General features: G+C 42.3%; 1 protein-coding gene across 7 annotated transcripts in view; it reads right to left on the bottom strand.

Moving 5' to 3' along the window:
* The window catches only part of Faf2 (Fas associated factor family member 2), a 40,664-nt gene extending 16,158 nt beyond the window's left edge, over window positions 1-24,506 (bottom strand). For 3 of the 7 annotated variants that reach the window (XM_048447832.3, XM_085699554.2, XM_085699552.2), the window contains exons 1-3: window positions 24,366-24,506; window positions 5,462-5,530; window positions 782-916 (exon numbers count right to left, since the gene is read on the bottom strand). In XM_048447832.3, coding sequence (XP_048303789.1) covers window positions 782-916; window positions 5,462-5,530; window positions 24,366-24,428 — 267 coding nt within the window. In that variant the 5' untranslated portion in view covers window positions 24,429-24,506. Of the gene's footprint in view, window positions 1-781; window positions 917-5,461; window positions 5,531-16,578; window positions 16,698-24,365 lie in introns of all 7 variants that reach the window. The other 4 variants (XM_085699553.2, XM_048447833.3, XM_085699556.2 and 1 more) reach the window with 4 other exon arrangements.
* Between the last annotated feature and the right edge of the window lie 1,977 nt (window positions 24,507-26,483).

The following is a 26,483-nucleotide window of genomic DNA, read 5'->3' as shown; positions in this document are numbered from 1 at the left end:
TAAGTTATCAGATTTTAATTTAATGGTGGGAAGTTGCTAGCTATGGTAGGTTGTTGATGTAACAATTTCAGAATGCAAAAGAAGGCCAAGGCAGGAAGAATGACCAAGGTTTGAGGCAGCCTGTCCTACATAGTGAGTTCCAATTCAGCCTAGGCTACAGTGAGCTGCCAATCAGTCTGGGTTATTTAGTGAGCTCCTGTCCACATGAGGCTATATAATTAATGATTTCTAGTCCAGCCTGGGCTATACTGAGTCAACAATCAGTCTGAGCCACAGAGTAAAATCATGTCTCCAAACAAAACACACACACACACACACACACACACACACACACACACACACACACACACAGAGGGAGAGATAAAGAGAAAGAGAGGGAAAGAGAGAGCAGGATTGAAGAGATGACTCAGTAGTCAAGAGTTCCCAACACCCACATGGTGGCTCACAACAGCCCATCTCCAGTTCCCAGGAATGCAGAGCCTCTTCAGGCTTCCATTGGCTCCTGTAGGCATGTGGGCACAGACACAGGCTCAGAAGCAGCTCTATTCAGGTTGCAGCAAACATTTCAAAAGGAAGCTACTCAAAGCAAGTAAAGAACAGAAAAATAGTTCCTATAAAAAAATCTAGAGAAACTGATGAACCCAGTAAGTCTGCCAAGGGCCCATAGCTAACAAGTTTAGACTGTCAACATTTCTTTTGCTCTATCACACAAAGATAACAAAACCAAATGGGTGAAATCATTTAAAAAAAAGGGGGGGGATATTCTAGCTACAAAACTTGCCCTTGGTTGTGGTCTTGAGACAACATAGCTGTAGATCCTGTGATCAGCTGTATTAACCTGTAGGGGTCGGGATGGAGGTGGATTGAAAACACTTGGTACACCCTCTTGCTCATTCAGTCTGTCCTGGACTGCAGCCTGAGACGGAAAACAGAAAAGAATACAGAATGTCAGTAATGCTCAAATCCGCCCAAGAAGAAACTACTGCTTGGTGACTCAAAAAAAGGTGAACATTACATGAAGGTCACTTGATGAATACGTGCCAAGGGACCTTTATCCTGCTATGCTATGGGACAATAAGAATTCTCACATGGTGTTACAAGGCAACTTGTCTTGAAGCCACTTTACATGGCAAGCACATTATTACTATTAATATGTGTTATTCAGAATGGCCGTAATATAATGTGTTTTACCTACTATCCCAGGAAAAGCAGTACACAGAATACAGTGCAGATAGCACCTCCAGGTCTGTGCAGTGGGCAGTACTGATTGTTCGTAACTGACAGTATTGGCAAAGCATATATAGTTTGTAGTTCCACAGCCCAGAAAGAGACTAACTTACATGCTTTAGAATTTTTCTTTTAAATTCATCTATTTATTTTAAATCCTGGCTGCAGTCTCCCCTCCCCATCCGTATCTCCTACCATGACCACATTCCTTCCTCTTTGGTCTCCATCCAGGAAAGGGCGGGTCTTCCATGAATATCAATAAACATAAGCTTTAGATTATTTTTTAAAAAAATATTTATTTATTTATTATGTATACAATATTCTGTCTGTGTGTGTGCCTGCAAGCCAGAAGCGGGCACCAGACCTCATTACAGATGGTTGTGAGCCACCATGTGGTTTCCGGGAATTGAACTCAGGACCTTTGGAAGAGCAGACAATGCTCTTAACCACTGAGCCATCTCTCTAGCCCCAGCTTTAGATGCTTTATGTGCAAAATTGAAGGAAACTTAATGCTTGGATTTTTTTATTTTTATTTTTTTTAAAACATTTTATTTATTATGTATACAGTATTCTCAGTACTCTGTCTGCATGTATGCCTGCAGGCCAGAAGAGGGCATCAGATTTCATTACAGATGGTTGTGAGTCACCATGTGGTTGCTGGGAATTGAACTTAGGACCTTTGGAAGAGCAGGCAGTGCTCTTAACCTCTGAGCCATCTCTCCAGCCCTTTTTTATTTTTAGTAAAGAAAAGGATGCTTAAAAAAAAAAGTGAGAAAGTTTCTAAAGTGGGAGGAATTTGAAAGGAGGGTCAGCTTAATCTGAAAATCTGAATATTCAGGGCTTGGGATGGAGCCCAGATGACTGAGTGTTTGCTTACAGGTATGAGGCAGAAACCATTGCTCTAATTTCAGAACTCAGGAGGTGGAGAAGGGAGATCAAAAGTTTGGGGTCATCTTGGGCTATGTAGGGAGAATGAGTCTAGCCTTGGCTAGAGATTCTGTCTCAAAAACAGAACAAAACAAAACAAAATCATCAAGAAAAAAAATCTGAATATTTAGGCTTTTTTTTAAAAAAACAAAACAAACCTTCATTCTCTAAATTCTGTCTCTGAAAACAGTTTTCTGTCCCAGTTTTGTGACAAGTTGGCCATACACAGAGAGATACCTGGTTCCCCTTCTCAATGCTCTACTCAGACTGATGGGAGCACCCCCTTTGATACTATCAATGGGCCGGCTCCACCTAATAGTCTTAGGAGAAAATGTGACAAAGCCAGAGACCAGCTGTGTGACTTAGGGTTGGTACTTTGGATAACTGGATGTTTGTCAACTTGGAGGCTGCATTTGACCATATGGGCAGCCAATCGAATCAATTATGCCTACATCAAAAAAAACAAAAACAAAACAAAACAAAAAAACCCCCAAAACCAAACCAAACCAAAAAACAAAAACAAACAAACAAACAAAAAAAACCAAAGTCGGGTAGTTGTGGCACATGCCTTTAGTCCCAGCACTTGGGAGACAGAGGCAGGTGGATCTCTGTGAGTTCGAGACCAGATTGGTCTACAAGAGCTAGTTGTGGACAAGCTCCAAAGCTAAAGATGACCTGTCTCCAAAACAAAACAAAACAAACAAAAACAAACAAACAAAATCCAAAACAAACAAATCAAAAAAAAACAAAAAACACTCAACAAAACCACAATAAAAAACCCTAAAAAACCAAAACCCAATTTGGACACTTCGCTAAGGCATGTGTCTCACACAATCACACATCTGTACAAGCAAGGTGTGCATTCTGATTTCACAGAAGACAATACACATTTCCTATGTGGGAAACCTTTGAGATTCTGTTCCAAGTCTCGTAGCTAGTATCTTATCAAAAACTATTATCAGGAGCATGGAACCGTTTCCAGTGTGTCTCTCGTGAACTATTAAGCCTGAGGGTCATTGTATACCACCTTTGAACTCACAGCTGGTGTTGAAGAAAGAGTGGTCTTTGGGAGGGCTGCGCTGTCTTCTAAACTTGAGACCTGTATTTAACCTTTTGTTTGACTAATTCCAGGCCGTCAAATCACACTCAGTGGGAAAAAAATAACCTTTCCAGTCTGGCAAAGTTGGCTCAGTGGGTATATTAATTAGCTTTTTATCAACTTGATTCAAGCTAGGGTCATCTGGGAAGAGGGAACCTCTATGGAGAAAACGCCTCCATGAGACAAGTCTGTGGTGCATTTTCTTGATCAATGATTGATATGGGTGGGCCCAACTCATCCATCCCTGAGCAGGTCATCCTTGATAATACAGGAAAGCAGGCAGAGCAAGTAATGAGGAGCAAGCCAGTGGGCAGCACCCCTTCACATTCTCTACCTCAGTTCGGCCTTGAGTTCTCAGTCCAACTTCCCTCAGTGATAGACTGTGATGTGGCACTGTAGGGCGAAGTGATATTTTTCTTCCAAATTGCTTTGTTGATGGTATTTTTATCACAGCAACCGAAACTCTAAGTAAAAGAACTTGCTGCCAAGCTTCACTTTTCTGGGTTTGATCAACAGGATTCACGTGGGAGAAGGTAAAACAGAGTTACCTACAGAAGAAAGTCTGGAAGGACACACACTAAAGCTCTGTGCTTTTTCTAGAAAGTGTAAGAATTTTGTATTTAAACTTTTATAGACTTATTTTATTTCTGTAACTGGAAAAAGACATAGAGTACCATTGGCAAGTAAATCTTCCCAGCCACATTTAAGCTATACAAAGTAATCTCACCAAATAAGCATGAATAAAAAAAATATGAGTGTAAATTTGTAGCTCACAAAATAGTCACTCTTTGGTAAGCACATACCTGTCAACAGTGGTTACCTCTAGGAAAGAAGGAAATAGGGAACAAGATAGGACATGCAAGCAACTCAAACTGTTTTATCCACGTCTGAGGAGCAGAAATGTGAAGCTGTATTACAGAACTCTTCAGGGTTAGGAGTTGGATGGGAGGTACAGGACTGCCCTGTTTTCTTCCTCCTTCCCTCCCTCTCTCTGAGAAAAACAGGGCTTGAACTGATCTTCCTGCCTTAGCCTCCCCAGTATTGGTATCTAGGTGTCACCATGCCTAGTTTATCCCTCCCTTAAGTATATTTATTTTTTCTGTTTGAAATATTTAAAGTATCTTTATTTTTTTCCCCAAGATTTATTTATTTAGTTTCCAATATTCTGTCTGCATTTATGCCTGCAGACCAGAAGAAGGCACCAGTTTTCATTACAGATGGTTGTGAGCCACCATGTAGTTGCTGGGAATTAAACTCAGAACCTCTGGAAGAACAGTGCTCTTAACCTCTGAGCCATCTCTCCAACCCTTAAAGTATCTTTATTGTTATGATGTCAACAGAAAATTATTAAAGAGACCCAGATACCTAAATAAAAGACTAATATGAAAAGGATAAACAGAATTATGCCAAAGAAAAAAAATAAAACTTAATTGTGTGTGTGTGTGTGTGTGTGTGTGCACATGCTAGTGTGCAAGCTGAAGTCAGCGATGACCTCTATGTCATTCCGCAGGTGCTTTCCATTCTGTTTGAGAGGATCTCTTTTAGACAGTATATATAAGCTGCTAATATGCTAGAAGTGGTAAGCAATATCTATTTCTTACAAATCTACTTTTTTATTTTGAGATAGGGTTTCTCTGTGTAGTCCTGGCCATCCTAGAATTTGCTTGGTGGACCAGGCTGGTCTCAAACTCAGATCCACCTGCCTCTGCCTCCCAAGTGCTGGGATCAAAGGTGTGCACCACCACGGCCTAGCATCAAGAATCTATAAATAAAGGTCGGGGTGGGGTGGCACATGCCTTTAACACCCTCCCCCCCCCCCACACACACACTCAGGAAGCAAAGGCAGGAGGATAGGTATGAGTTCAAGGCCAGCCTGGTTTACAGAGTGAGTTCTAGGACAGGCTCCAAAGCTACAGAAAAACCCTGTCTTGAAGAAAAACAAAACAAAACAAACAACACTGTCTTCAAAAAAGAAGTATAATGAATCTCATAGGCATGGTGGAAAGAGCAGTTGTTGCCAGGATGACATAAGGAGAGAGGCAATACATGAATGGAATTATTTTCATATTTTAAATACAAAGAAGCTATACTTCTAATATCAAAAAAACAAACAAACAAAAACCCCAAACACCAGCAGACCCTCCTATGGGAAGAAGGGCGCTGTAGCAGCGGGACTGTTTTGAGGGAGGGAGGAGTGGGTGCCCATACCTCCATGTTCCAGTTATGCTGCTCCAAAGCAAGGCGACACTGCTCCATGGACTCTATGCCAGTCAGATCCTGAAGGGAAGACAAAGCACAAGGTTACTATGGGGCTGAGTGGGTAGAGTGCTTGTCTAGTTAGCATGCAGAAACCAGGTATGGCAGCACACGCATGTACTAGCACCTGGAAGGTGCAGGAAGAAGGGTCACTGTTGGCCACATGGGATGCTGCTGAGATAGACCATTTAGTAACGTGTTTGCCTGCACATACAAGGACCTGAGCTTAACCCTCAGAGCCTATGCACCTGTGGACCACGGAGCACCAGAAAGTGCCTCTCTACAGGGAGCATATCTGGCTCTCTAGGTTCCTTTCTCGCTACTTCCCCTCAGGGATCCAATCTGCAGCAGTTCATATGCATATCACATGCCTAAAAGTCCCACAGTGGTAGGCCCTTCAAAAGGCTGCAGAAGCCACATCCACCTCCATTAGTAGACCTTTCTTTCAGTCAACAGATGCTTAACTTCAGAGGACCATAAACATGAGGTAAGGTAGAATTCCTAATTATTGCAGTGATTTATCTCAACCAGACTGATAAGTCAAAACAAAGTTTCTTGTCTTGACTGTGTACTCTGTACCCAAGAACAAGATGTTTAATTCTGGAATTTAGTTTCCTTTACATACAATGTTTAATCTGGATTTAATCTGGACTAGAAATCCTTTCCACTTTTGTATGAGTGTTCTGCCTGCATTTTGTGCAATACATGTGCAACTGTGGCCTTGGAGGCTAGAAAAAGTGGAGCCATCATGTGGTGCTGGGAATCTAACTTGGCTCCTCTGGGAAAGCAGGCAGTGCTTTTAACCCGTCACCTCTCCAGTCCCCTTTCCAAATGTAACAAACGAAACTCCAAAATTCTGTTTCATTCCTTTTACCCTTATTTTTTAAGACAAGTCTCAATGACCTTGAAGCGCACAGATTGCGAGGCTCCCCAGCACTGCAGTTACAGGGGTTACATTAAAAGCCACCCTCTGGCTTTTACTATGGAGTTTGAAATCTGAACTCAGATTCTCATGCTTGTGCAGCAGGCATTATAGCCACCTGAGCCATCTCATCACAATCGTGTGAAATACTGTATAATAGCTTCACTGGCCTAGGAAGTTATGTCTGAGGACTGCCTGGGCTATCTAACAAGAGTGTGTCTGTCTGTCTGTCTCTCTCTCATACACACACACACGCACACACACAAATAAATCTTAAAATACACACATTTTTCCCTTGGGCAGAAGCAATGGCTCAATGGTTAAAAAGCATTTACTGCTCTTGTAGAGAACCTCAGTTCAGCTCCCAGCACCCATAAAGGTGGCAATCACCTGTAACTCCAGCCAGCTTCAGTACTCTATCTGGGCATAGTGTGGTGTAAGGTTGCAAATTTAGGGCCAGACTAGGCCACTGAATTCTAGGACAACTTTAGCTACACTGTGAGACCAGGTCACAAACACTTTGATTATCAGCTCTCAACCTGTGGGTCGAGGACCCCGGGGAGTGGAGGAGTGTCAAATGATCCTTTCACAAGGGTCGCCTAAGACCATCAGAAAACACAGATGTTTACATTACAATTCATAACAGCAGCAAAATTAGTTATGAAGTAGCAACAAAAATAATTTTATAGTTGGGGGGGTCACCATAACATGAAGAACTATTATCAAAGTGTTGCAGCATTAGGAAGGTTGAGAACCCCTGACCTTGACAAGCTTTCTTTTTTTCCCCTTTAGGAATATGCACATTCTAAAACCTTGAGGGATATTTCCAAAACCAGTATGAAGTCTTCATAAAGACTATTTCAGTTTACACGGTAAAGCTTGTTTCCAGGGCAAGTCAAAAGTTACCTTATTCCCATTCACTGTCAACAAGTATTTTCCAATGCCAGAGGAGTGGAGAGTTTTCCTTGAAGAGACCCCTTGGTTTTGATGCCACATGTGCTGTCTTGGCAGAAATAAGCTTGGCTATCATGCAACTTAAGGAAGTTGTGGCTCACAGTTTGATGGTGCAGTCCATCATGGCAGGGAAGTGCAGAGAACAGTGCCGAGCACCTACTCGTCACACGGCAAGCACTACCAGGAAGCAGAGAGGAAGATGAACTCTCCTGCTCACCGTTCCTTCTCCTTATCCAGCCAGGACTCCAGCCCACGGGATGGTGCTGCTCACTTCTAGGGCGGGCCTTCCCATGATAATCAATCCAATCTAGATAAACCCTCACGTACAAGCCCAGAAATCTGGTTCCATGATGACAGTCAAGAAAACCATCACAGAAGCGAAACAGAAGTAATGCTAGACTTAATGGCTTCAGAGATTTCCCCAGATTATAATTTCATCTTCTAAAAATATTTATTTTTGCTTATGCGTATGTGTCTGTAGACGCCATTTGTGTGATGGACAGAAGAGGGTGTCAGATTCCCCTGGAAGGAAGTGACAAGCGGCTAGGAACTAAACTCAGGTCTTCTAGAAGAGAAGCAAGTGCCCTGAACCATTTCTCCAACCTATCATTTTTGTTTTTTAAAGCATTTTGTGTGTGTGTGTGTGTGTGTGCTGGGGGGTTAAATCCAGGATCTCACACAGGCTCACTATACCCTCAGCCCTGCTTGCAGTGTAATGTCATTCATTAGAAAATGAGTGACTCAGCCCTGTGGTGGTAGTTCAGGCAGCAGCAGCATTCATGCCTTTAATCCCAATACTCACAAGACAGAGGCAGGTGGATCTCTGAGTTTAAGGTCAGTCTAGTCTACAGAATGAGTTCCAGGACAGCCAGGGCCACACAGAGAAACCCTGTTTCAAAAAACAAAAATCAAACAAACAAAAAAAAAACACAAGAAGGCCAGGCAATGGTTGGTGCACATCTTTAATCCAGCACTAGGGAAGCAAAAGCAGGCGGATCTCTGTGAGTTCAAGGCCAGTCTGCTCTATAGAGGGAATTCAAAACAAAACAAAACAAAAAATTAAGGAAATAAAATTAATGACTCTCCCACAACCCTGACAACAGATTTCATTTCTTTTTTTCCTCTTCCCATTCTCTCTTTCTGTCTGCTCATATATTGGTACGTGGGGGGGAGGGGTACAGGACGAACCTAGGTATTTTCCTCAGTAATCACTCAACTTATTTGTTTGGTTGCTTTTTTGAAAACAGGATGCTAGAATTAAAGGCATGTGCCACCACCGCCAGGCTTCCTCATTTCTTTTTTTTTTTAAAGATTCATTTATTTATTATGTATATAGCATTCCTTCCATGTCTGAAGAGGACACCAGATCTCATTATAGATGGCTGTGAGCCACCATGTGGTTGCTGGGAATTGAACTCAGGACCTCTGGAAGAGCAGTCAGTGCTCTTAACCTCTGAGACATCTCTCCAGCCCTTCCTCATTTCTTACACATCATTCTTAATAGTTTTGTTTCTACTGTGTCAGAAACTATTTTGACTATCTTCACTATATTGAATAATTCTATGAGAAAAGTATTACCATCATGTCATGGCCACCATGAGTTAAAAGATCTGTGTACGGAGTCAGTGAACAATAGAAGCAAAATCTTCCTAACCAGTCTGCTCCTCAGAGTGAACCTGGCTCACATTCAGATGCACTGACATCCATGTGGCTTGAGGCAACACTGGAAGGAACAGGTGCAATTGGAACAAAGGCTAATTTACATTTTTTGTTTGTGAGCTTAGCATTTAATGGCTCAGCCACCTCTCCAGCCCACAAAGGCTAACTTTATCACTGTGGTTCCTTCTCCCACTATTCTCTTGCCATAAGGCAAATGTCAGCAATTGTTGCCACACATCCCCTCAGGCAGGCCCATCTGAGTATGTCTTACTCCCCTACTTCTCAGACAATACTCCTCCATGAAGTGACCTCCCAATGATTTAGGAGCAGCATTCAGATAGAGTAATTTACACAAAAATGTAAACGATGACAGCATTAGAGAGAGAAGGGGTAATATTTATTGTTGGGAACCCTCCTGCATTCCAATCACAAGTACTATGTAGAGGGACATTAGAAGAATGTGAACTACTTTCCTCCATCCAACCCTGTGCTAACTTCTCCCTAGTCAGAAGTTAACTTGATCACTTGGAAAACAAATACTTATGACTGCTGATTTAGCTCTTAGGAGAGAATAATTCAAGGAGGAAATCACAACAGGCTGAGTGTGTAACAATTTAACTAGATGTCTTAATGAACTATTTGGATATGGATTGAGAAATCACCTGGCCTTCTTAACTCTTTCACTTTCCACATCTCAAGTGTTGGTAATAACACACTCAGCAGACATCTAAGTGCTCTATACTCCAACTGGCTTGCTAAGGCTTATATTTTAAGCTATTCTGAGAGTAAAACTTGGCAAACAAAACAAACTACAACAACAACAACCAAAACCAGGTAACCTTTGTTTTCTCCTCCCCAAACAAGGCAGGTTTGCTTACTTGTAATTTAAAGTGATGGCTACTAGGCTGAGCTGTAACTAAAGCTCCTAAAAGGTCTTCATTGTCTACATTTAATTTTCATCTCCTAAATTAAACAGCAGCAATTCCCACTTACTAAGCACTGATATTAGGTGATAAGTAAGCACTGTGTACGTAAAAGCCCTCATTTTTAGAAACGAGAAAGCCAAGGATCCAAAGGTCACTGCCTGGTCAATAGTCCTTGATAGCAGTGAAAGCTAGAACCAACTTCCAATGTCCAGGTTCTCTTAAGCAAATGTCTCCCAGTATTAGATTCTCATGTTTGAAAACAAGTTCCCAATTCTTAATTCAAAAAATTTAAATGTTGATTGAAAATACAATATGGCTGAGTGGTGGTGGGGAAAAGCAGAGACAGGTAGATCTCTGAGTTCAAGACCAGCCTGTTCTACAGAACAAGTTTCAGGACAGTCAGGGCTACAAAACAAAACAAACAAAAAAGAAAAAAACACACACAACAACAATTAAAAAAAAGAAAGAAAAGAAAAAGAAGGAAAAATACGTATTTTTCTTCTTTATGCACAGAACCAATAAATAGATTTATACAACCTGCTCTACAAGAGTTAGTTCCAGGACAGGCTCCAAAGCTCCAAAGCTTTGTCTCGAAAAACAAACAAACAAACAAAGAAACCCATTTATATAATTTTACTCAATTGCAAGTGGTTTGTAATCAACTAAGACTAGAAATGTGTAGCTGGACAGTTGGCTCAACAGTTTAACACCTTTTGTTGTTGTTGTTTCTGTTTTGTTTTTTGAGACAGGGTTTCTCTGTGTAACAGTGCTAACTGTCCTGGAACTAGCTCTTGTAGCTCATGCTGGCCTTGAACTCACAGAGATCCACCTGCCTCTGCCTCCTGAGTGCTGGAACTAAACCACTGCTTGACTGAAAAATCTTTTTTAAAAAGAACACTATTAGTCAGTCATGATGGCACACACCTTTAATCCCAGAACTGAGAAGACAGAGGCAGGAAGATCTCTTGAATTCTACGCCAGCCATAGTAATACAATGAGACTGTGCCTCAAAAAAATTTAAAAACAAAAAACAAATCAACAACAACAACAACCACCACCACCATTAACATCCCTTTAAGTTTTTTTTTTAGAACCAGATTGGAAATCACCAGTTAGTCCTTTAGATGTTAAGCCAAATGCCAAATGTCAATCAAGAGACAACTATATGTATTCATAGTGGCTTCTTAAATATGATATTTAGTTGGATCCAAATGTATCACACAAATATTTGAACCTACTTAAAAATACTACATGAGCCCAGTGATGGCGGCAGCAGACACAGGAGAATCTCAATGAGTTCAAGGCCAGCCGGGTCTACAAAGCAAGTTCCAGGACAGCCAAGGACTGTTACACAGAAAACCCCCCTCTCAAAAAACAAAATAAAATAAACAAACAACAACAACAACAACAAAAATGAAGGGGCTGGGAAGATGGCTCAGCAAATGAGAGCACTATCTGCTCTCAATTCTAGAGGACCCAGTTCAATTCCCAGCATTCACACAGTGGCTCACACCTGTCTGTCCAATTCTAGGGCTTCTGACACCCTCACATACATGCAGGCAAAACATCAATGAGATCAAATAAAAACAATTTTTAAAAAATACTACGTGAATACTGGGAGTATTGCTCAGTGTTCACTTATCACGTCTATTTCTCTCTCACGTACGTTTCCAGAAATAAATCCACACCACTCTTAATACTAGGCAGAATAAGGGGTTGAACTCTTTAGAAAGTCTGGGGACACTGGAGTTTTCAACACTTCCAACCATTTCATAGACTGGTAATTGTAGCCATCTTTTTTAGGTTCGGCTTCCTCACTGGCAACAGGTCAACAAAAAGAGACTTATCTCTGGGCTCAGAGTGTAGATCAACTCAGCAGTTTGAGATGGCAAAAATGTAGCATAAAGGCATTGTCAGTGTGGGGAGATGGGCCTGGACTTGCTTAGGAGGCAAGTGCTGCAGACCATTTTGGTGAAAGTCAAAATTATCTTTTGCTTAATTCCTACTCTAGTATCCTTTCATTTGAGGCATTTTACCAAAATGAAAAGCAAAAGCAGTGATCTTGGCCAAATTCCTCTAAATATGAGTCTTCCGCACAGAATCAAAAGCCCAGAGCCTAGCCTTCCCTACTTTCAACCTCCGCTTCTGCGAAAATATGCTTCTTTGTGTTTCAAAATAAGCTTTTAAAATTAAAGTAAAAAAAAAAAACACAACAACTTTTTAACCTTTATTTTTAAGTATATAGGTGTTTTGACTGCATGCCTGTCTGTGCACCATGTCTATGCAAGGCCCACAAGGGCTATAAGAAGGTTTCAAATCCCTAGTGACTAGAGTTACAGATGGTTGTGAGCTAGCTACCTTATGGGTGCTGGGAATTAAATCCAGGTCTTCTGGAAGGCACCAGTGTTCTTAGTCACTAAGCCATCTCTCCAGATCCAAAACATTAATATTTAATAATACTTTCAATCCTAAAACTGGGTTTAATTCTATACATGTGACAAGTTATCAGCTACACCTTTGTGTTACTTTCTTATTGCTGTGACCAAACACCAGACAAAAAACAAGGGAGTTTAATGTGGTTCATGGTTTGAGGCAACCATGACATGCCGTGACAGCCCATCACGGCAAAGAAGTCACACTGCATCGGTATTCAGGAGAGAGAAACTGATGCGCAGCTGGCTTCCTCTCTTTTTTCATTCAGCCTGGGACCCGTGCTATGAGCCTTTTCTTCTCAGTTAAACCTCCCTGGAAATGGCCTCAAGGACAAATTTGGAGGTGCGTTTCCTAGGTGATCCCAAATATAGTCAAACTGATCATAAACAGTAAGACTCAAGTCCACCTTTTGTCAACTTGACAGCCAAACATATCGCTTTAAATAATAACACTCCAGTTCCTACAGTTCATGCTCGCCTCTAGTGCAAAATGCGCTTAAGAGGCAGTTAAATGCCTTTACTGTTCTCACAGAGGACCTGAGCTCCATTACCCACAAACACATGGCAGCTCTCAATCCTGTAACTCTAGTTTTCAGAGGATCCAATGCCTGACCTCAATGGGCACCAGGTACACACATGGTAAACAGGCATACATGCAGGTAAAATATCCATATTAACTAAAATAGTTTTTAAAATTACAAAATGAATTTAATTCAATTGTAAAAGTCCTCCAAATCAGTTAGGAGTGGCGGCACACGCTTTTAATCCTAGCACTTAGGAGGCAGACACAGGTGGATCTCTGTGAGACCAAGACCAGCCTGGTCTACAAAGCGAGCTCCAGGACAGTCAGGGTTGTTACACAGAGAAACCCTGTCTTACAAAACAAACCAAACAAAAATAAGTCCTCCAAATCGTAACAGTTTTAATATTATTCAAAAATCAAATTCTACTGTGACACACCAGTGTGAGTCTCCATACAACAAAAAAAATTAAAGTTATATATTTCTAGTATACAATGGCACAGAAAAAAAAATCATTTGAAAAAGGAAAAATGGGACCCTAACAAAGAAAGATCAGATCAAAGCAAGATCCAAACAAATCCTGCATCTCTATGTCTAGAATATGGGTCTCTGGGTCTGAGCTCCAATGGGTATGACACACTGACCTCCCTAGTTCTGCGGCTACAACACACACAGTCTGTCACTTAGGCATCACTGCTCTTGGGCCAGCCCACTCTCCCTGCAGCTTCCCTTGGCAGATGTCCCATGGCACTGCCATCTCCAACTTCCTAGGGTTTCCACTGCAACTTAGGACTCATTTCACAGCTGACTAGGTCTTAAGTGGCCCAGGCTGTCCTTGAATTTACTTAGTGGAAGAGGCTGGCCTTGAACGCATCCTCCTGCCTTTACCTCCCAGCACAGAGATTACAGGTGCTTGTCTTTCATAGTCTCTTATCCCTCCATGTTATACCATAGGGATGGCACAACGTACAGGCTCCAGGTAGTACAGGTCTTATAAACTTGGATTTCTCAACCCTTAGGACTGTGAGAAACAAATCTTTGTTCTTATAAACAACCCATCTTGGGTTTTCTGTTGTAGAACAAAATGTACTGTACTGATGCACAGTACGTCTCAGCCTCTTCAGGGTAGCAATATCCTCTTTTATCCTTGACGTGTCTGAATATTTCCTTCACCTTCCTTGTCTAACTAAACTTTCCTTGTCTCCAAGGACACTCGTTCCTTGGAACCTTTCTCCCACATTTTCTCTACCCTGTGGATGTGGAAATGAGAAAACGGTATTCTTTGTTATTCTCTTCTCCTCTCCTTATAAGTTTATCTTCAGGAACTTTACATGTAGGATTAGAACTCTGCTGTATTTTCTGTCTTTAAACTGCCACACAGGGGTGGTGTGGCTCAGCGATGGAGCACTTGCCTGGAACTTTAAGCCCCTGCTTCTCTATTCAGCATTGGAAGGAGAAGAACACCACCCAAAACACCAAAACCCAACTTGTCACATAGCTATTTCTAACAGCCCTACTTGTCCGCAGTTTAAAACAAATAAATAGGAGCCAGAAAAGTGGCATCAGTGATGAGCGAGAAGGAACAGAAAGAACAGAGCTAGACTTCCAGGTCAAACCTCAATTACAGTTGGCTAAGTCACCTATGGAAACTGGTCAACTAACCAACAACAGAACTTACCTCATTTGTTTATTTGGAACCTTGGTAAATTCAATAATGTTCAAGCAATACCATATTATACTTTTAAATCTCAAGATGTAATCAGAACATTAGTTAATTCCCTTCCATAAAGGAACTGCTATTTACTCCAAATCATTGTCTCTAATTCTCAAAAATTTTAGATCACAGATCCCTATCACTATCTCCAACTCTATAGCTGAATAGGATTTTTACTATTTACATAATTATTCTAATATAGTCTGTATTCTGTATCCACAAATTCAATTAGATCAAAACATTTAGGAGCTAGATATAATGGCATGTGTCTATAATCCCAGGAATCTGTACCTAGGAAGCAGAAGCAGAAACTTTGCCAGCTAGAAGCCACCCTAGGCTACAAAGCAAGACCTTGTTACAGGAGTAAGGTGTTGCGGAATATTTATTTAACTATGTAAAGATGTGTTGCTGTTTTACCTTGCCTGCCTAAGGTAGCTGATTGGTTTAATAAAAAGCTGAAAGGCCAATAGTGATGGAGGAGGTGTAGGCAGGACTTCTGGGCAGGGAGAGTAAGCAGGAAAAGAAATTTAGGCTCCAGGGAAGAAAGAAAAGAGACACCAGGAGCAGCCAGGTAGAGGAAGCAGGAAAGTAGGACACACAGAATGAGAAGTAAAAAGCCCCGAGGCCAAACATAGATGAACAGAAACAGATTAAGTTAAGCTATAAGCACTAGTGGGACAAACCGAAGCTAAGGCCAAGCATTCATAATTTTTTTAAAATTTATTTATTATGTATACAATATTCTGTCTGTGTGTCTGCCTGCCAGCCAGAAGAGGGCACCAGACCTCATTACAGATGGTTGTGAGCCACCATGTGGTTGCTGGGAATTGAACTCAGGACCTTTGGAAGAGCAGGCAATGCTCTTAACCTCTGAGCCATCTCTCCAGCCCCCAAGCATTCATAATTGATAATAAGTCTGTCTTCACTTGTGAGCTGGTTGGCAATCCAAAGAAAATATCAACTTCAGTGAGGGGCTGAGGATGGGAAGCCCTGGGCTGACTCCCCCAAAAAAGAAAAAAAAAATACCAAACATGTACATGTAAACATTTTTGGCTCGTTATTTCTTAAACAATACAACTATCTCTGTAACATTTATTATTATATTATGAAGTATATAAAAAAGTGTGTTTAGATTATATACAAACACTACCGTTTTATATAAGGAACTTGAACATCTTTAGAATTTGGGCCAGTGGGAACTCCTGAGAGCAGTCCACCTCAAGCACTAACAGATGCCTGCCTATAAGGCCTCCACAGACCTCTAGGTAGCGACTAGCTAAATTCATTTTGGGCAAGTCACAATTCTCCTCGGACAATAGCCGCAAAGCTCTTCACAGTCTAGGGGCTTTTACCCAAGTGAGAAATTCCCTTAAATGAAAGCCCTCCCTCCAAATTCCCAAATTTCTCCATAGTGCTAAACACCTAACGTTCATCACGTTTCATTTGCTGACCCCGCAGGGATGGGGTTCCAGCAGGATGAGCACTGTGCTGACTGTGCTACTGTATCCAGTGTCTGCGACTATGGCTGAGTTTACTGAGAACGGGATAAGGCTGTGTGCACAAGGACATACACTGCAGCACTACTTGTGGTAACAGGGAAAAAAAAGGGAGGGAGGGGTGAGAGAGGGAGGGAGAGACTTGATTGTCCATAAATGTCATGGTGGCACACGCAGCACTGGGAGGTAGTAGCAGGTGGCTCTCCCTAAGCCCAGGCTAGAATGGTATATATAGCAAGTTCCAGGTCATCCAGCTACTCTATAACATGCAGAGACCTTTTCTCAAATTTATTAATAAATTAAAAATAATGTGTAACATTCAGGTATTGAATATTTCCCAATTCTTCAGCTATATTAACATTTAAATAGTAAAGCAACCCTGTGAAGTGGATATATTAGTCCACAAAGAAACTATGCCACAGAGACAAATTAAATGATAACTTGCCCAGAGCTGAAGGTTAGTAACTGGAGAAGGTAGAATTTGAATCCAGGCAGCCTTATTCCAGAATCAGTCCTCACAAGAATCATTTATACACTGCTGACTGTCACAGTACATACATGTCCCTGGAAGAGAAAGACACTCTTTCGCCCAATGAGAATGGGAACTATAACCGTTAGTCAGTTAACTGAAAGCCCACTGAAGGAATCGAATATTCCATACATTGTTGTACTTCATCTTAACAAGCACACACATCCAGGCAGCAATCTTCTGATCAACAGGAACAAGCCCACTGGCATTCTTGGACTTTTCTAGCAAAAGCATATTGTATTTATTTTAAGAAGAATGCAACCTTAAACATCTGGCAAACAATCAGTGTATAATCCCTTATCTCAGTCACTTTCCTCATGTCATTTAGTTATTTTGTCTAAAACTAACCAAGTAACAATTTTTACCTGGTAACTTGTCCCCATAAACTTTAAAAAAGAGAAGTGAGTGTATTTTTAAAACTATACTTGAACTGGGGAGACAGTGCCACAGTTAAAGCACTGTGACACAAATGAGGACTGGAGCTTGGATCCCCAGAAACCCACATAAATGCCAGGTGGATACAGAGGTCACTTGTAGTTCCAGCCCCGGAAAGCATAGACAAGGACTCCCTGAGCAAGCAGCATAGCAAGACCAGATCATTGAGCTGTGAGTTTCACTGAGAGGCCCTGCAACAAGAAGTTAGGTATAACGGCAACTGATAATGATTCCCAGGATCAATCAATCTCAGACCTCCACACGCACACAACCCCTCATCACACACACAGGAAAAAAAAGTGTGCAAATACATGCACACACAATTAGAAAAACAAACTGGGCTGGAGAGGTGCCTTATCTGCTAAGAGCACTTGTTCTCACAGAGGACCTGGGTGGATTTGAAGCATCCACAATTATCTATCACTCCAGTTCCAAAATACAAGAGTGAGACACGCATGTGAGCAAAATACTCATACACATAAAGTAAAATTTTAAAAGATCTAAAGAACATTTTTATTTATTTGTTTATTTATTTATTAACTATGTATACAACATTCTGCCTCCATGTATGCCAGAAGAGGGTGCCAGATCTCATTACAGATGATTGTGAGCCACCACGTGGTTGCTGGGGATTGAACTCAGGACCTCTGGAAGAGCAGTCAGTGCTCTTAACCACTGAGTCATCTCTCCAGCTCCCCTAAAGAACATTTTTTAAAAAAAATAGATAAGGACTAGACCTCAGAAAAGAGGCTATCTCTTACACTCAGTGAAGTGAAGATTAAGGTAAGATCATTTCTAAATTAAGTATTTGTATATATAAAAGGAAAAGGGACATGAAGATACAAACAATCCCCAATGTTTTATTTGATGACATGCATATTGTCTAGCATATTCCATACATTGCTTGGAAGGTTTTTGTTTTTGTTTTTTTAAGTAAATCAAGTTTGGAAGGCAGAGGCAGACAGATGGCTCCAAGTTCAAGGCCAGCTTGGTGCCAGACAGGGTTTCATAGTGAGACTGACTCAAAAATAAAACAAAACAAGCCAGGTGGTGGTGGCGCACACCTTTAATCCCAGCACTCAGGGAGGCAGAGACAGGTGGATCTCTGTGAGTTTGAGGCCAGATTGGTCTACAAAGTGAGTTCCAGGACAGTCACAACTACACAGGAAACCATCTCAAAAAAACCAAACCAAAACAAAAAAACCAGACAAGTCCATACAACAAGTTAAATCTAGTGGTGCACGCCTATAATCCCAGCTCACTGTAGGCAGAGGCAGGAGGATGAGTACAAAGACGATCTGGACTATATTGTGAGACCTATCCCAAAAAAGAAAATGGGGAGATAAGGGTGGAGTGGAGGAGGGCTAAACAAAACTAAGGATGTATGCAAAGTCCTTATGGAAACTCACTAGTTTATTAAGCGAATTAAAAAAATAAAATTAAAGGGGGAGGGGGAGAAGAGATAGTTTCACAGTTAAGATCATATACACTGCTCTTGCAGAGATCCAAAACTCAGTTCCCAGTAGCCACATCAGGCCGCTCACAACCAAGGACCTGGAGCTACAGGCAGTTGTTTTTTTGTTGCCCACCAAAACTAGATAGTAAGATTCTATTGCTGAAGACACAACACACTTTGATTACAGGACAGAGAAATGAAACTGGAACTTGGTCAGAAAACGTCCTCCTTACCACCTACCTCCGGTGCCAGAAGATGCTATGCAGGTCACTGGGGGGGGGGGGGGTCTTAACTCAGTGCTGAACTTTGTGTGCTACAATGCTAACTTGCCAGGCAGGCAAGGTATGACCACTGATGCAATAGAGGCACAAGTGTTTGACGGTATCCAACTACTTCCTAATTGGGTCTGAGACCTACCCCACAGGAGGAAGGCCATGCCTGGTACTGCAAATCTGCCCAAAGCCGCTTCAGATCACTCGCTCGAGCAGGGACCAACTGCCTTCTAAATGTCTGTTTATATCTATAGATCAGTGCAGCTCTCAGCCGTGCCCAGGGAAGCTTCTTTCTGAAATGGGAAGCAGTTCATACAGAGACCCATAACTGTCAAAGGGCTGAGAATAATTGACTATTGAGTGCTCAGCTCTAAATAGGACATTCATAGCAACTCTCCCACAGGGCTCAGGGAACACTGCAGAAGGAGCTTCCAGAAAGAATGTTAAGAGCTGAAGAGTGGTGTTGTCTGGATAGGACATGGCCCTTGCACTCATGAGCTCACTTCACCTATGACTACCTGCACAAAATCAAGCTCAGCTATGTCGCTACTACAGCCGGCAGTGATAACTGAGCTTAGTGGGTTCTTACACCAACAAAGGGCATCAAGGTGGGAAGGGAATGTGTTAGGAGATATCTGGTTGAGGAGAGGAGAGAACTAGGGATGAATATAAATAATCAAGATACACTGTATAGGCTAGGCAAGGTGGTACACACCTTTAATACCAGCACTCAGGAGGAAGAGGCCCTGGATATCTGAGTTTGAGACCAGACTGTTCTATACAGTATCAGGACAACCAGTGCTACATAGAGAAATTGGCTTAAGAGAAAGAGAGAAAGATTGTATACATGTATAAAACTGTCAAAGACTTTTTTAAAATAGAAAATGGATACTGTACATCAGATAATACAGGGTTCCCATTTCTCCAAACACACACACACACACACACACACACACACACACACACACACACACACACAATGTGAGAACTCACCCAAGAGAGTAAACCTCACTAGCAGCTTCCTTGGCCACAGTTAGATAAAGGGAGAAATCACAAAAATAGATCACTATTACTTTTTGTTAAGTGGACGAATGAAAATTATCATGTACTCACCACAACCCCAATTTCCAAATGGAAAGTCCTAAAAATGACTTATAAATTTGCTTCTATAGTATAAGCCTCCGCACTTTCTGTGGATACCCAGGCCTAATCCAGGAGCGTGCTTTCCTGAACCAGGGCCACGAGAATGGACGATTGTCCTAAGGGTTTAAACAGACAAACACAAGAGACCTGCTCGCTTGCCAAAGAGCAAAAAAGCCCTTTATTAAACTCAAGTAGGGTATTTATACCAGGAGGCAAGAGGGTTCAAAAGGGCATGGCCCCCTCCCATCAGGAGCAGTAGAATAGATTGATACATTCCCAGCCCCTCAGAGAGAATCAGAACCTTGTTTACAGGTGGAATTACCATAACAAAGACAGCCATGTTCTTTCTAAGCTACCCTCAAGCCAGTGCTAATGCAGAATCTCCAGGGGCCAGAGGTCAAACAGCCCTGCAAAATGCCAAGGAAGAAAAGGGAAAAAGACCTGGGTACCTACACTATAGCTCAGAGTCCAGACTTTGCTTTAAATAACTTAAAGAGAATGTGAGTTATGTCCTGTTACCCACTTAGGTTTTTTTTCAGTCAGGTGTGGTAGTGACACACCTGTCATCTCTACCCCTAAGTGGCAGTTGAGGTAAGCCTGGGCTACATAGGATACCCAGTGAAACCCTCTCTGAGAAACAAACAAAACTAATGAGATGGCTCAGTGAGTAAACACACTGTCTGACCAGCCTGATGACCTGGGGTCCATCCTTGGAACCCAGATGGCAGAAGGATCAAACTGCCTCTCCCAAACTGTAGACTTCCACATGTGTGTCATGGTATGTGTAGCTCCACACTCATACAATTTAAATAAATAAAACATAACGAGTTCTTTAAACAAAAAAAGGGGGAAATGTCACATTCCTGTGCAAACAGAAAGGGATCACGTCCTCCTATAGGAAACGGTACATCTCTGCCTTTCCTTCTGACCAGGCCATTCCCCCCTCGGTGCTAAAACCCCAGCCCAGAGGCAGTAAACTAAAGCACTGGAGAAGTCTGCAGATTTGGAAATTTGGGGACACTGACTTCAATAAAAGTTATATTCGACATACCTGCATTTCCTCTTTAAGTTTATACACCTATCATTTTCCAATAGAAATAACTCAAAACAGATGCCCACATTATTTACTCACCTGGATCCAAAATAAACCAGAGCCATGAGAATTATACATACATACAAAACAAAACTTAAAAAGATCAAAGGGACTGAGAAATGGTAAAATAGCTTTAGAAAATTCTAATCCAATCATATGCCACACACACACACACACACACACACACACACACACACAAAACCAAACATAAGAAATCTCAGATTTCCTGAAATGCTTTATTTCTACTAATTTGTTTATTTAGGCTTTTTGAGACCTCACCTTGTAACTAACCTGAAACTCACTACATAGCCCAGGCCGGCCCTGAACCTAAAGCAATCCTCTTTTTGTGGGGGGAGGAGGGGCGTTCAAGATAGGATTTCTCTGTGTATCCCTGACTGTACTAGAACTCGCTCTGTAGACCAAGCTGGCCTTCAACTCAGAGATCCACTTGCCTCTGCCTCTCAGTGTTGGGACCAAAGGTGTGTGCCACCACTGCCTAGCCTATAGCTGGGGCTCTTAACCTCTCAAGTGCTGGCACTGGATTACAGGTGTGAACCACCATGCCTGCCACAACTGTAACACGTGAAATGTGAGCAAACGCTGAAAACACTGTCAGCAGTGCCAACCTGCTCTCCTCTGACGCCTGTGCAGATTCTAAGCACACGACCTCTACTGCTAGAGAAGCAAACCCAAACCTGTGCCGTTACTCTCCCTAGTTTAAAAACTCTCCTAACTGTCTCCGTTTGCAGAACTGAGCATAGAATCGATCAGTCTCCAAACTGGCTCTAGTTTATCTTTTATTCTGAAGTCTATGTATTACAACAGACACAGCCACGCTTCCCCAAATCCACATGAGCAGCCCGTTTCCTCAGCTGTGAACTTTCTCCTGCCCACTAGCTGCTGGAATTCTATTCCGCCTTCAAAGCTGCAAGGCACTGCGCTAAGAGCTCACCCTGTCAGTCAAGAGCTAGACCCACCAGAGTTCTACTAACAACTTCAGTCTTGAGCAAGTAAATCAACAAATCTGTCTCTACCAGATACGACAGACACACCACCATTTGTATTTACAAGCTAACTGTGTGGATTAAGCATAATGGTTAATAGTAGGTAATGGCACAGTAGGAAACAAATCCTTCCTTTAACATCAATAAGTTAACTCTTCCCTAAACTCCAAAAACAAAGACACAGACAGACACAGACATAGCCCAAAGAGCTTTCTGGGCACTCCCATTATTCATGTTATGTACCCTGGCTGCAAGAATAGGATACAAACATGATACTTATGAATGAGAATTTTTTAATATATGCAAGGCATTATTTGTGCAAATCACCTGGCTCATATCTATTTTCTTCAGTAATAAAAGAGCAGCAGTTAACCCCTTAAGGTCCTCTGAAGAAGTTTAAGGCTATAATGTCTGATATGTACAAATGTCAAGCAATATTTAAGAGCAGTTTGAAATGATAAATCTGATCCAGGCTTGCTTATAGAAATACACAAAAATTTCTGAATAAATTCAACTTCATAAATCTTGACATTAACTTAATCTTACAACAATATTATTAACCTGCTAGCCACCTCTCTTCTGACGATGTCCACTGAAGACCAGAAGTTCCTTAAGCATTTTATTTCACAAACACTGCCGTATATTCACACACGTACTGTATAACTCACATCCCATTTCACGTGGGGCTTACCCCTAAGAGGTGTGAAGTGTAATCTGCCCAAGTTAAAAAAAAAACCCCGAAGGGAGTAGTCCACAGAAGTGAAGGCTGGCTCTTCATTCTTTAATCTGCTGTCATCAATCTCTCTATTACAAGCTCCATTCAAATGTCAACAAGGCCTATGCTAGTATTTTAACATTTACACACGCCCAACACATTGCTTTACACCCACACCCCCACACACATATACACACACACACAAGATAAACACCACAGCAGTTAGAGCCCACTACACATTCTAATGCAGGCTGTATAGCTGAGACTTCAAAAGCCCACGAAAGGCTCAGAAAGACCGTGCTTCTGTGACACCAGCATTTATTAGCTGTGTGGCCTAAGCATGCTGTTTCCTTTTGTTTGGGAAATGGCTGGCCTCAAACTCTGAATCCTCCTGTTTCCACCTCCTGTCTGCAGAGATTACAGTCTCGGGCCACATCCACTGGTGCTACTTCTTACGATCCATACCCATGTATGAGACAGGGGCTGTCACAGAATGAACACCATATGCTGTGTGTTAGACAAGGTAACATGCTAAGTGTTAGCGAAGGTCCCACAGCTTCATAAATATTTAGGTGGGCAATATTCTAACTAGCCGTGTCTGGCACTAAGATTTTTCATTTTAAAAAAATAAAAACTGCTCAAAATGAATTCTTGGCACATTTACTATTAGGAAACAAGTTCTATAAACTTTAGTTCTACCTGAAGTTAAATGTTGATTAATAGCAACTGTTCAGGCGCATTTTACTGTTTACAGAGTGCTTTTAATACCTTGTAACATCCATAAACTCCAGTTTACCTCCAAAACATCCTCAAGGGAACAGACATTCTGAAGTCTGTTTAAGAACTAAGGCAACTGGCCAATAGTGCCATGGTTACCACCACGGTGGCCTCTTTCGACCAGACTCTCCACCTCGGTTAAGGGTTTAGTGCTTTTAAGAAAAACAAAAACAAAAACGTAACATCCACTAATTGGAAGCCGAGTCCTGCAAGTTGCCACCCTCCTCAAGCATAGTCAGCAGTTCAGGAGAAAGCCGAAGGTAACAAATCCAGTCAGCAGCCATCGACGAGACTCAATGTTGCCTTGTTTTCCGCATGTGGCGTCCTCCCACATTCTAGGGCAGGTGCCAGGTCTGTGTGTAGGAGCTTCCTTCCCTATCACAGCCCTCAACACAAGATCTAGCAACCAAGAGACCGTCGGCAAACGTCTGTGAATAGCACCGGACGGTGGTCGGCGGTCCAGACCCGCGAGCCGACGCCAACTCTGCGCTGGGGATATAGGATCTCGATGGGCGGAGAGGGTCTGGCGGGTTAGCCAGGCTGGCAAGGGCTGCGGACCCGCGCCGCTAAGGGAAACTATGGCAGCTGACCCACCGCGGTCGAGCCTGGCTGGCAGCGGTGGCTGGAAGGCTGGGTACCGACAGAGCTCGGGGGTCGGGGAAATCCGGGCAGTTGGTGTCTGGGGGGAGGGGGCCGCCCGCCGCTCTGAAAATGGGCCCAACCCCAACCTGAGGGTGATTGTGCGCTCCTATAGGGCCCCACTCCCCATCCCGCGGCGGCCTTTGCTGCACCGAGAACTCGCTGCTACCTGAAACTGCAGCAGCTTCTCGGTCTGCTCCTGAGTTAGATCCTGCTCCTCAGGCGCCGCCATTTTGCCGCCGCCTCTACGCTCCTGACCCGTCCGCACCGTCACCCGCCGGAAGTGATCTCAGGTGCAACCACTTCCGGTCCGAACCGCCGCCGGTACTCAACTGCGTCTGCGCGCGCTGGCTCCCATGCCCTTTCCTAATCCCGCCGCCAGAGGGCGACATTCTCGAGGCTATGCCGAACGATTCCGGAAACTGCCGATCTAGCAAAGATCTGAGATCGCTGAAAAGATGTCAGAGCCCAAAGGCTCCCAGTGTACCTCCAGTATCTTCGAAAAGTCCCGCAGTCTGGCTGCTTCTTAAACGTTTTCCAACCATTTCGGATATTCTTGAAGATTTCTCACGAAATTATTGTTTCGATGAAATAAAAAGGTTTGATGCTTACTCCTCTTCTTAATCTGGCTGCGTTAGCAGGGGAAACTGTGGGGAGGTTGTGGGGCCACTTGCTAGTTCTTGTGATGGGGCTAATGGTCCTCCCAGACCTTCGGGTGGGACCTTTGTCTGGGCTCAATCGCATGGCCTAGGCCACTCGCCCTTCATCCCTTTGACAGACCAAAGATACTTGGACTAGGTCCCGGAGACTTGACTTTAAGTGTATTTGACACCTTTGCAAATGACAGACATCCTGGAGCAACCACCTGGACTCCGTGTTACTTTTTGTTGAAAGCGATTAATTTACAGCCCCATTATGCCTCCCGTGCCTTTTCCAGGGCCAAAGAGACACACTCTCACAACTCCAGCCCTTGAGAGTTTAAGGCAGAAGAATCTCGAATTCAAGGCCAACCTGGCTAAATGATGAGATCCTGTATTGAAACAACAACAATCATGGGCTGGAGAGATGGTTCAGAGGTTAAGAGCACTGACTGTTCTTACAGAGGTTCTGAATTCAATTACCAGCAACTACATGGTGGCTCACAACCATCTGTAATGAGATCTGATGCCAGCACTATATATATAATAAATAAGTAAGTAAACAAACAAGCAAATAAATAAAAAACAACAACCAAACGAACAACACCCAACCTCTGCCCAACCATTTTTCTAACCAACCATTTTTTCTAACCTTTAGAGCCTTCTAGAGTAATATACTGTCCAATAAAAAAAAAATACATGGACCACACGTGCAATCTAAAACAGTAATCACACTAGGGAGAAGTGAAATCCTGCTGATGGGAACATAAATTATTAAGCCATTCACTATGGAAATCCGTATAAAGATTCCTCTCAAAATTAAAATTAGAAGTATTACATAATCCAGCCGCACTAGTTCTGGTATATATCTGCAAGAATCCAAGTTAGTTTACTATAGAAATGCCCATATTCGCTGGGCAGTAGTGGTGCACACCTTTAATCCCAGCAGAGACAGGCAGATCTCTGTGGCCTGGTCTACAAGAGCTAGCTCCGGGACAGGCTCCAAAGCTATAGAGAAACCCTGTCTCAAAAAACCAAAAAAAAAAAAAAAAAAAAAAAAAAAAAGAAGAAGAAGAAGAAGAAGAAGAAATGCCCATATTCCCATATTTACTAATGCACAATAAATATGAATGAGCCATTCATCTCTCTACCAATATCTGTTCATATCAGTATTCATTTATTGGTGGATAGATGAGTGGATAAAGCAAATTCTGTATATAGCTGGGCATGGTGGTTAACACTTTCAATCCCAGTACTTGGTTGGCAGAGGCAGGTGGAACCCTGAGTTCCAGGCCAACCTGGTCTACAGAGCAAGTTTCAGGACAGTCAGGGCTACACAGAGAAACACTGTCTCAAAAAAAAATCTGTTTATATGTGTAAAATGGAATTTTATTCAGCTGTAAAGAAGGATGCACTTATGTTGTCTGCAGGGAGAAGTGAAGGAAGCCATTTTCACAAAGTATCCTATGTTTTCTGTCATATGTAGAATCTAAAGCTGAAAGGAAAAGAAAGATTAGCAGGGATGAAGGGCAAAATGTGGGGAGGAAGGCATTAAGAAAGGATGATGAGATGATCAAAGTATACCTTCAGACACATATGGAACTAGCCTTTACTTTGTGTAATTAGTATAATACTAAGGGAAACTCCAA

Source organism: Myodes glareolus, chromosome 14 (genome assembly GCF_982192425.1).
Source record: "Myodes glareolus chromosome 14, mMyoGla1.1, whole genome shotgun sequence".
Classification (NCBI taxonomy): domain Eukaryota; kingdom Metazoa; phylum Chordata; class Mammalia; order Rodentia; family Cricetidae; genus Myodes; species Myodes glareolus.
Note: the sequence above shows the minus strand (reverse complement) of the source record. Positions and strands in the feature narration are given on the sequence as shown.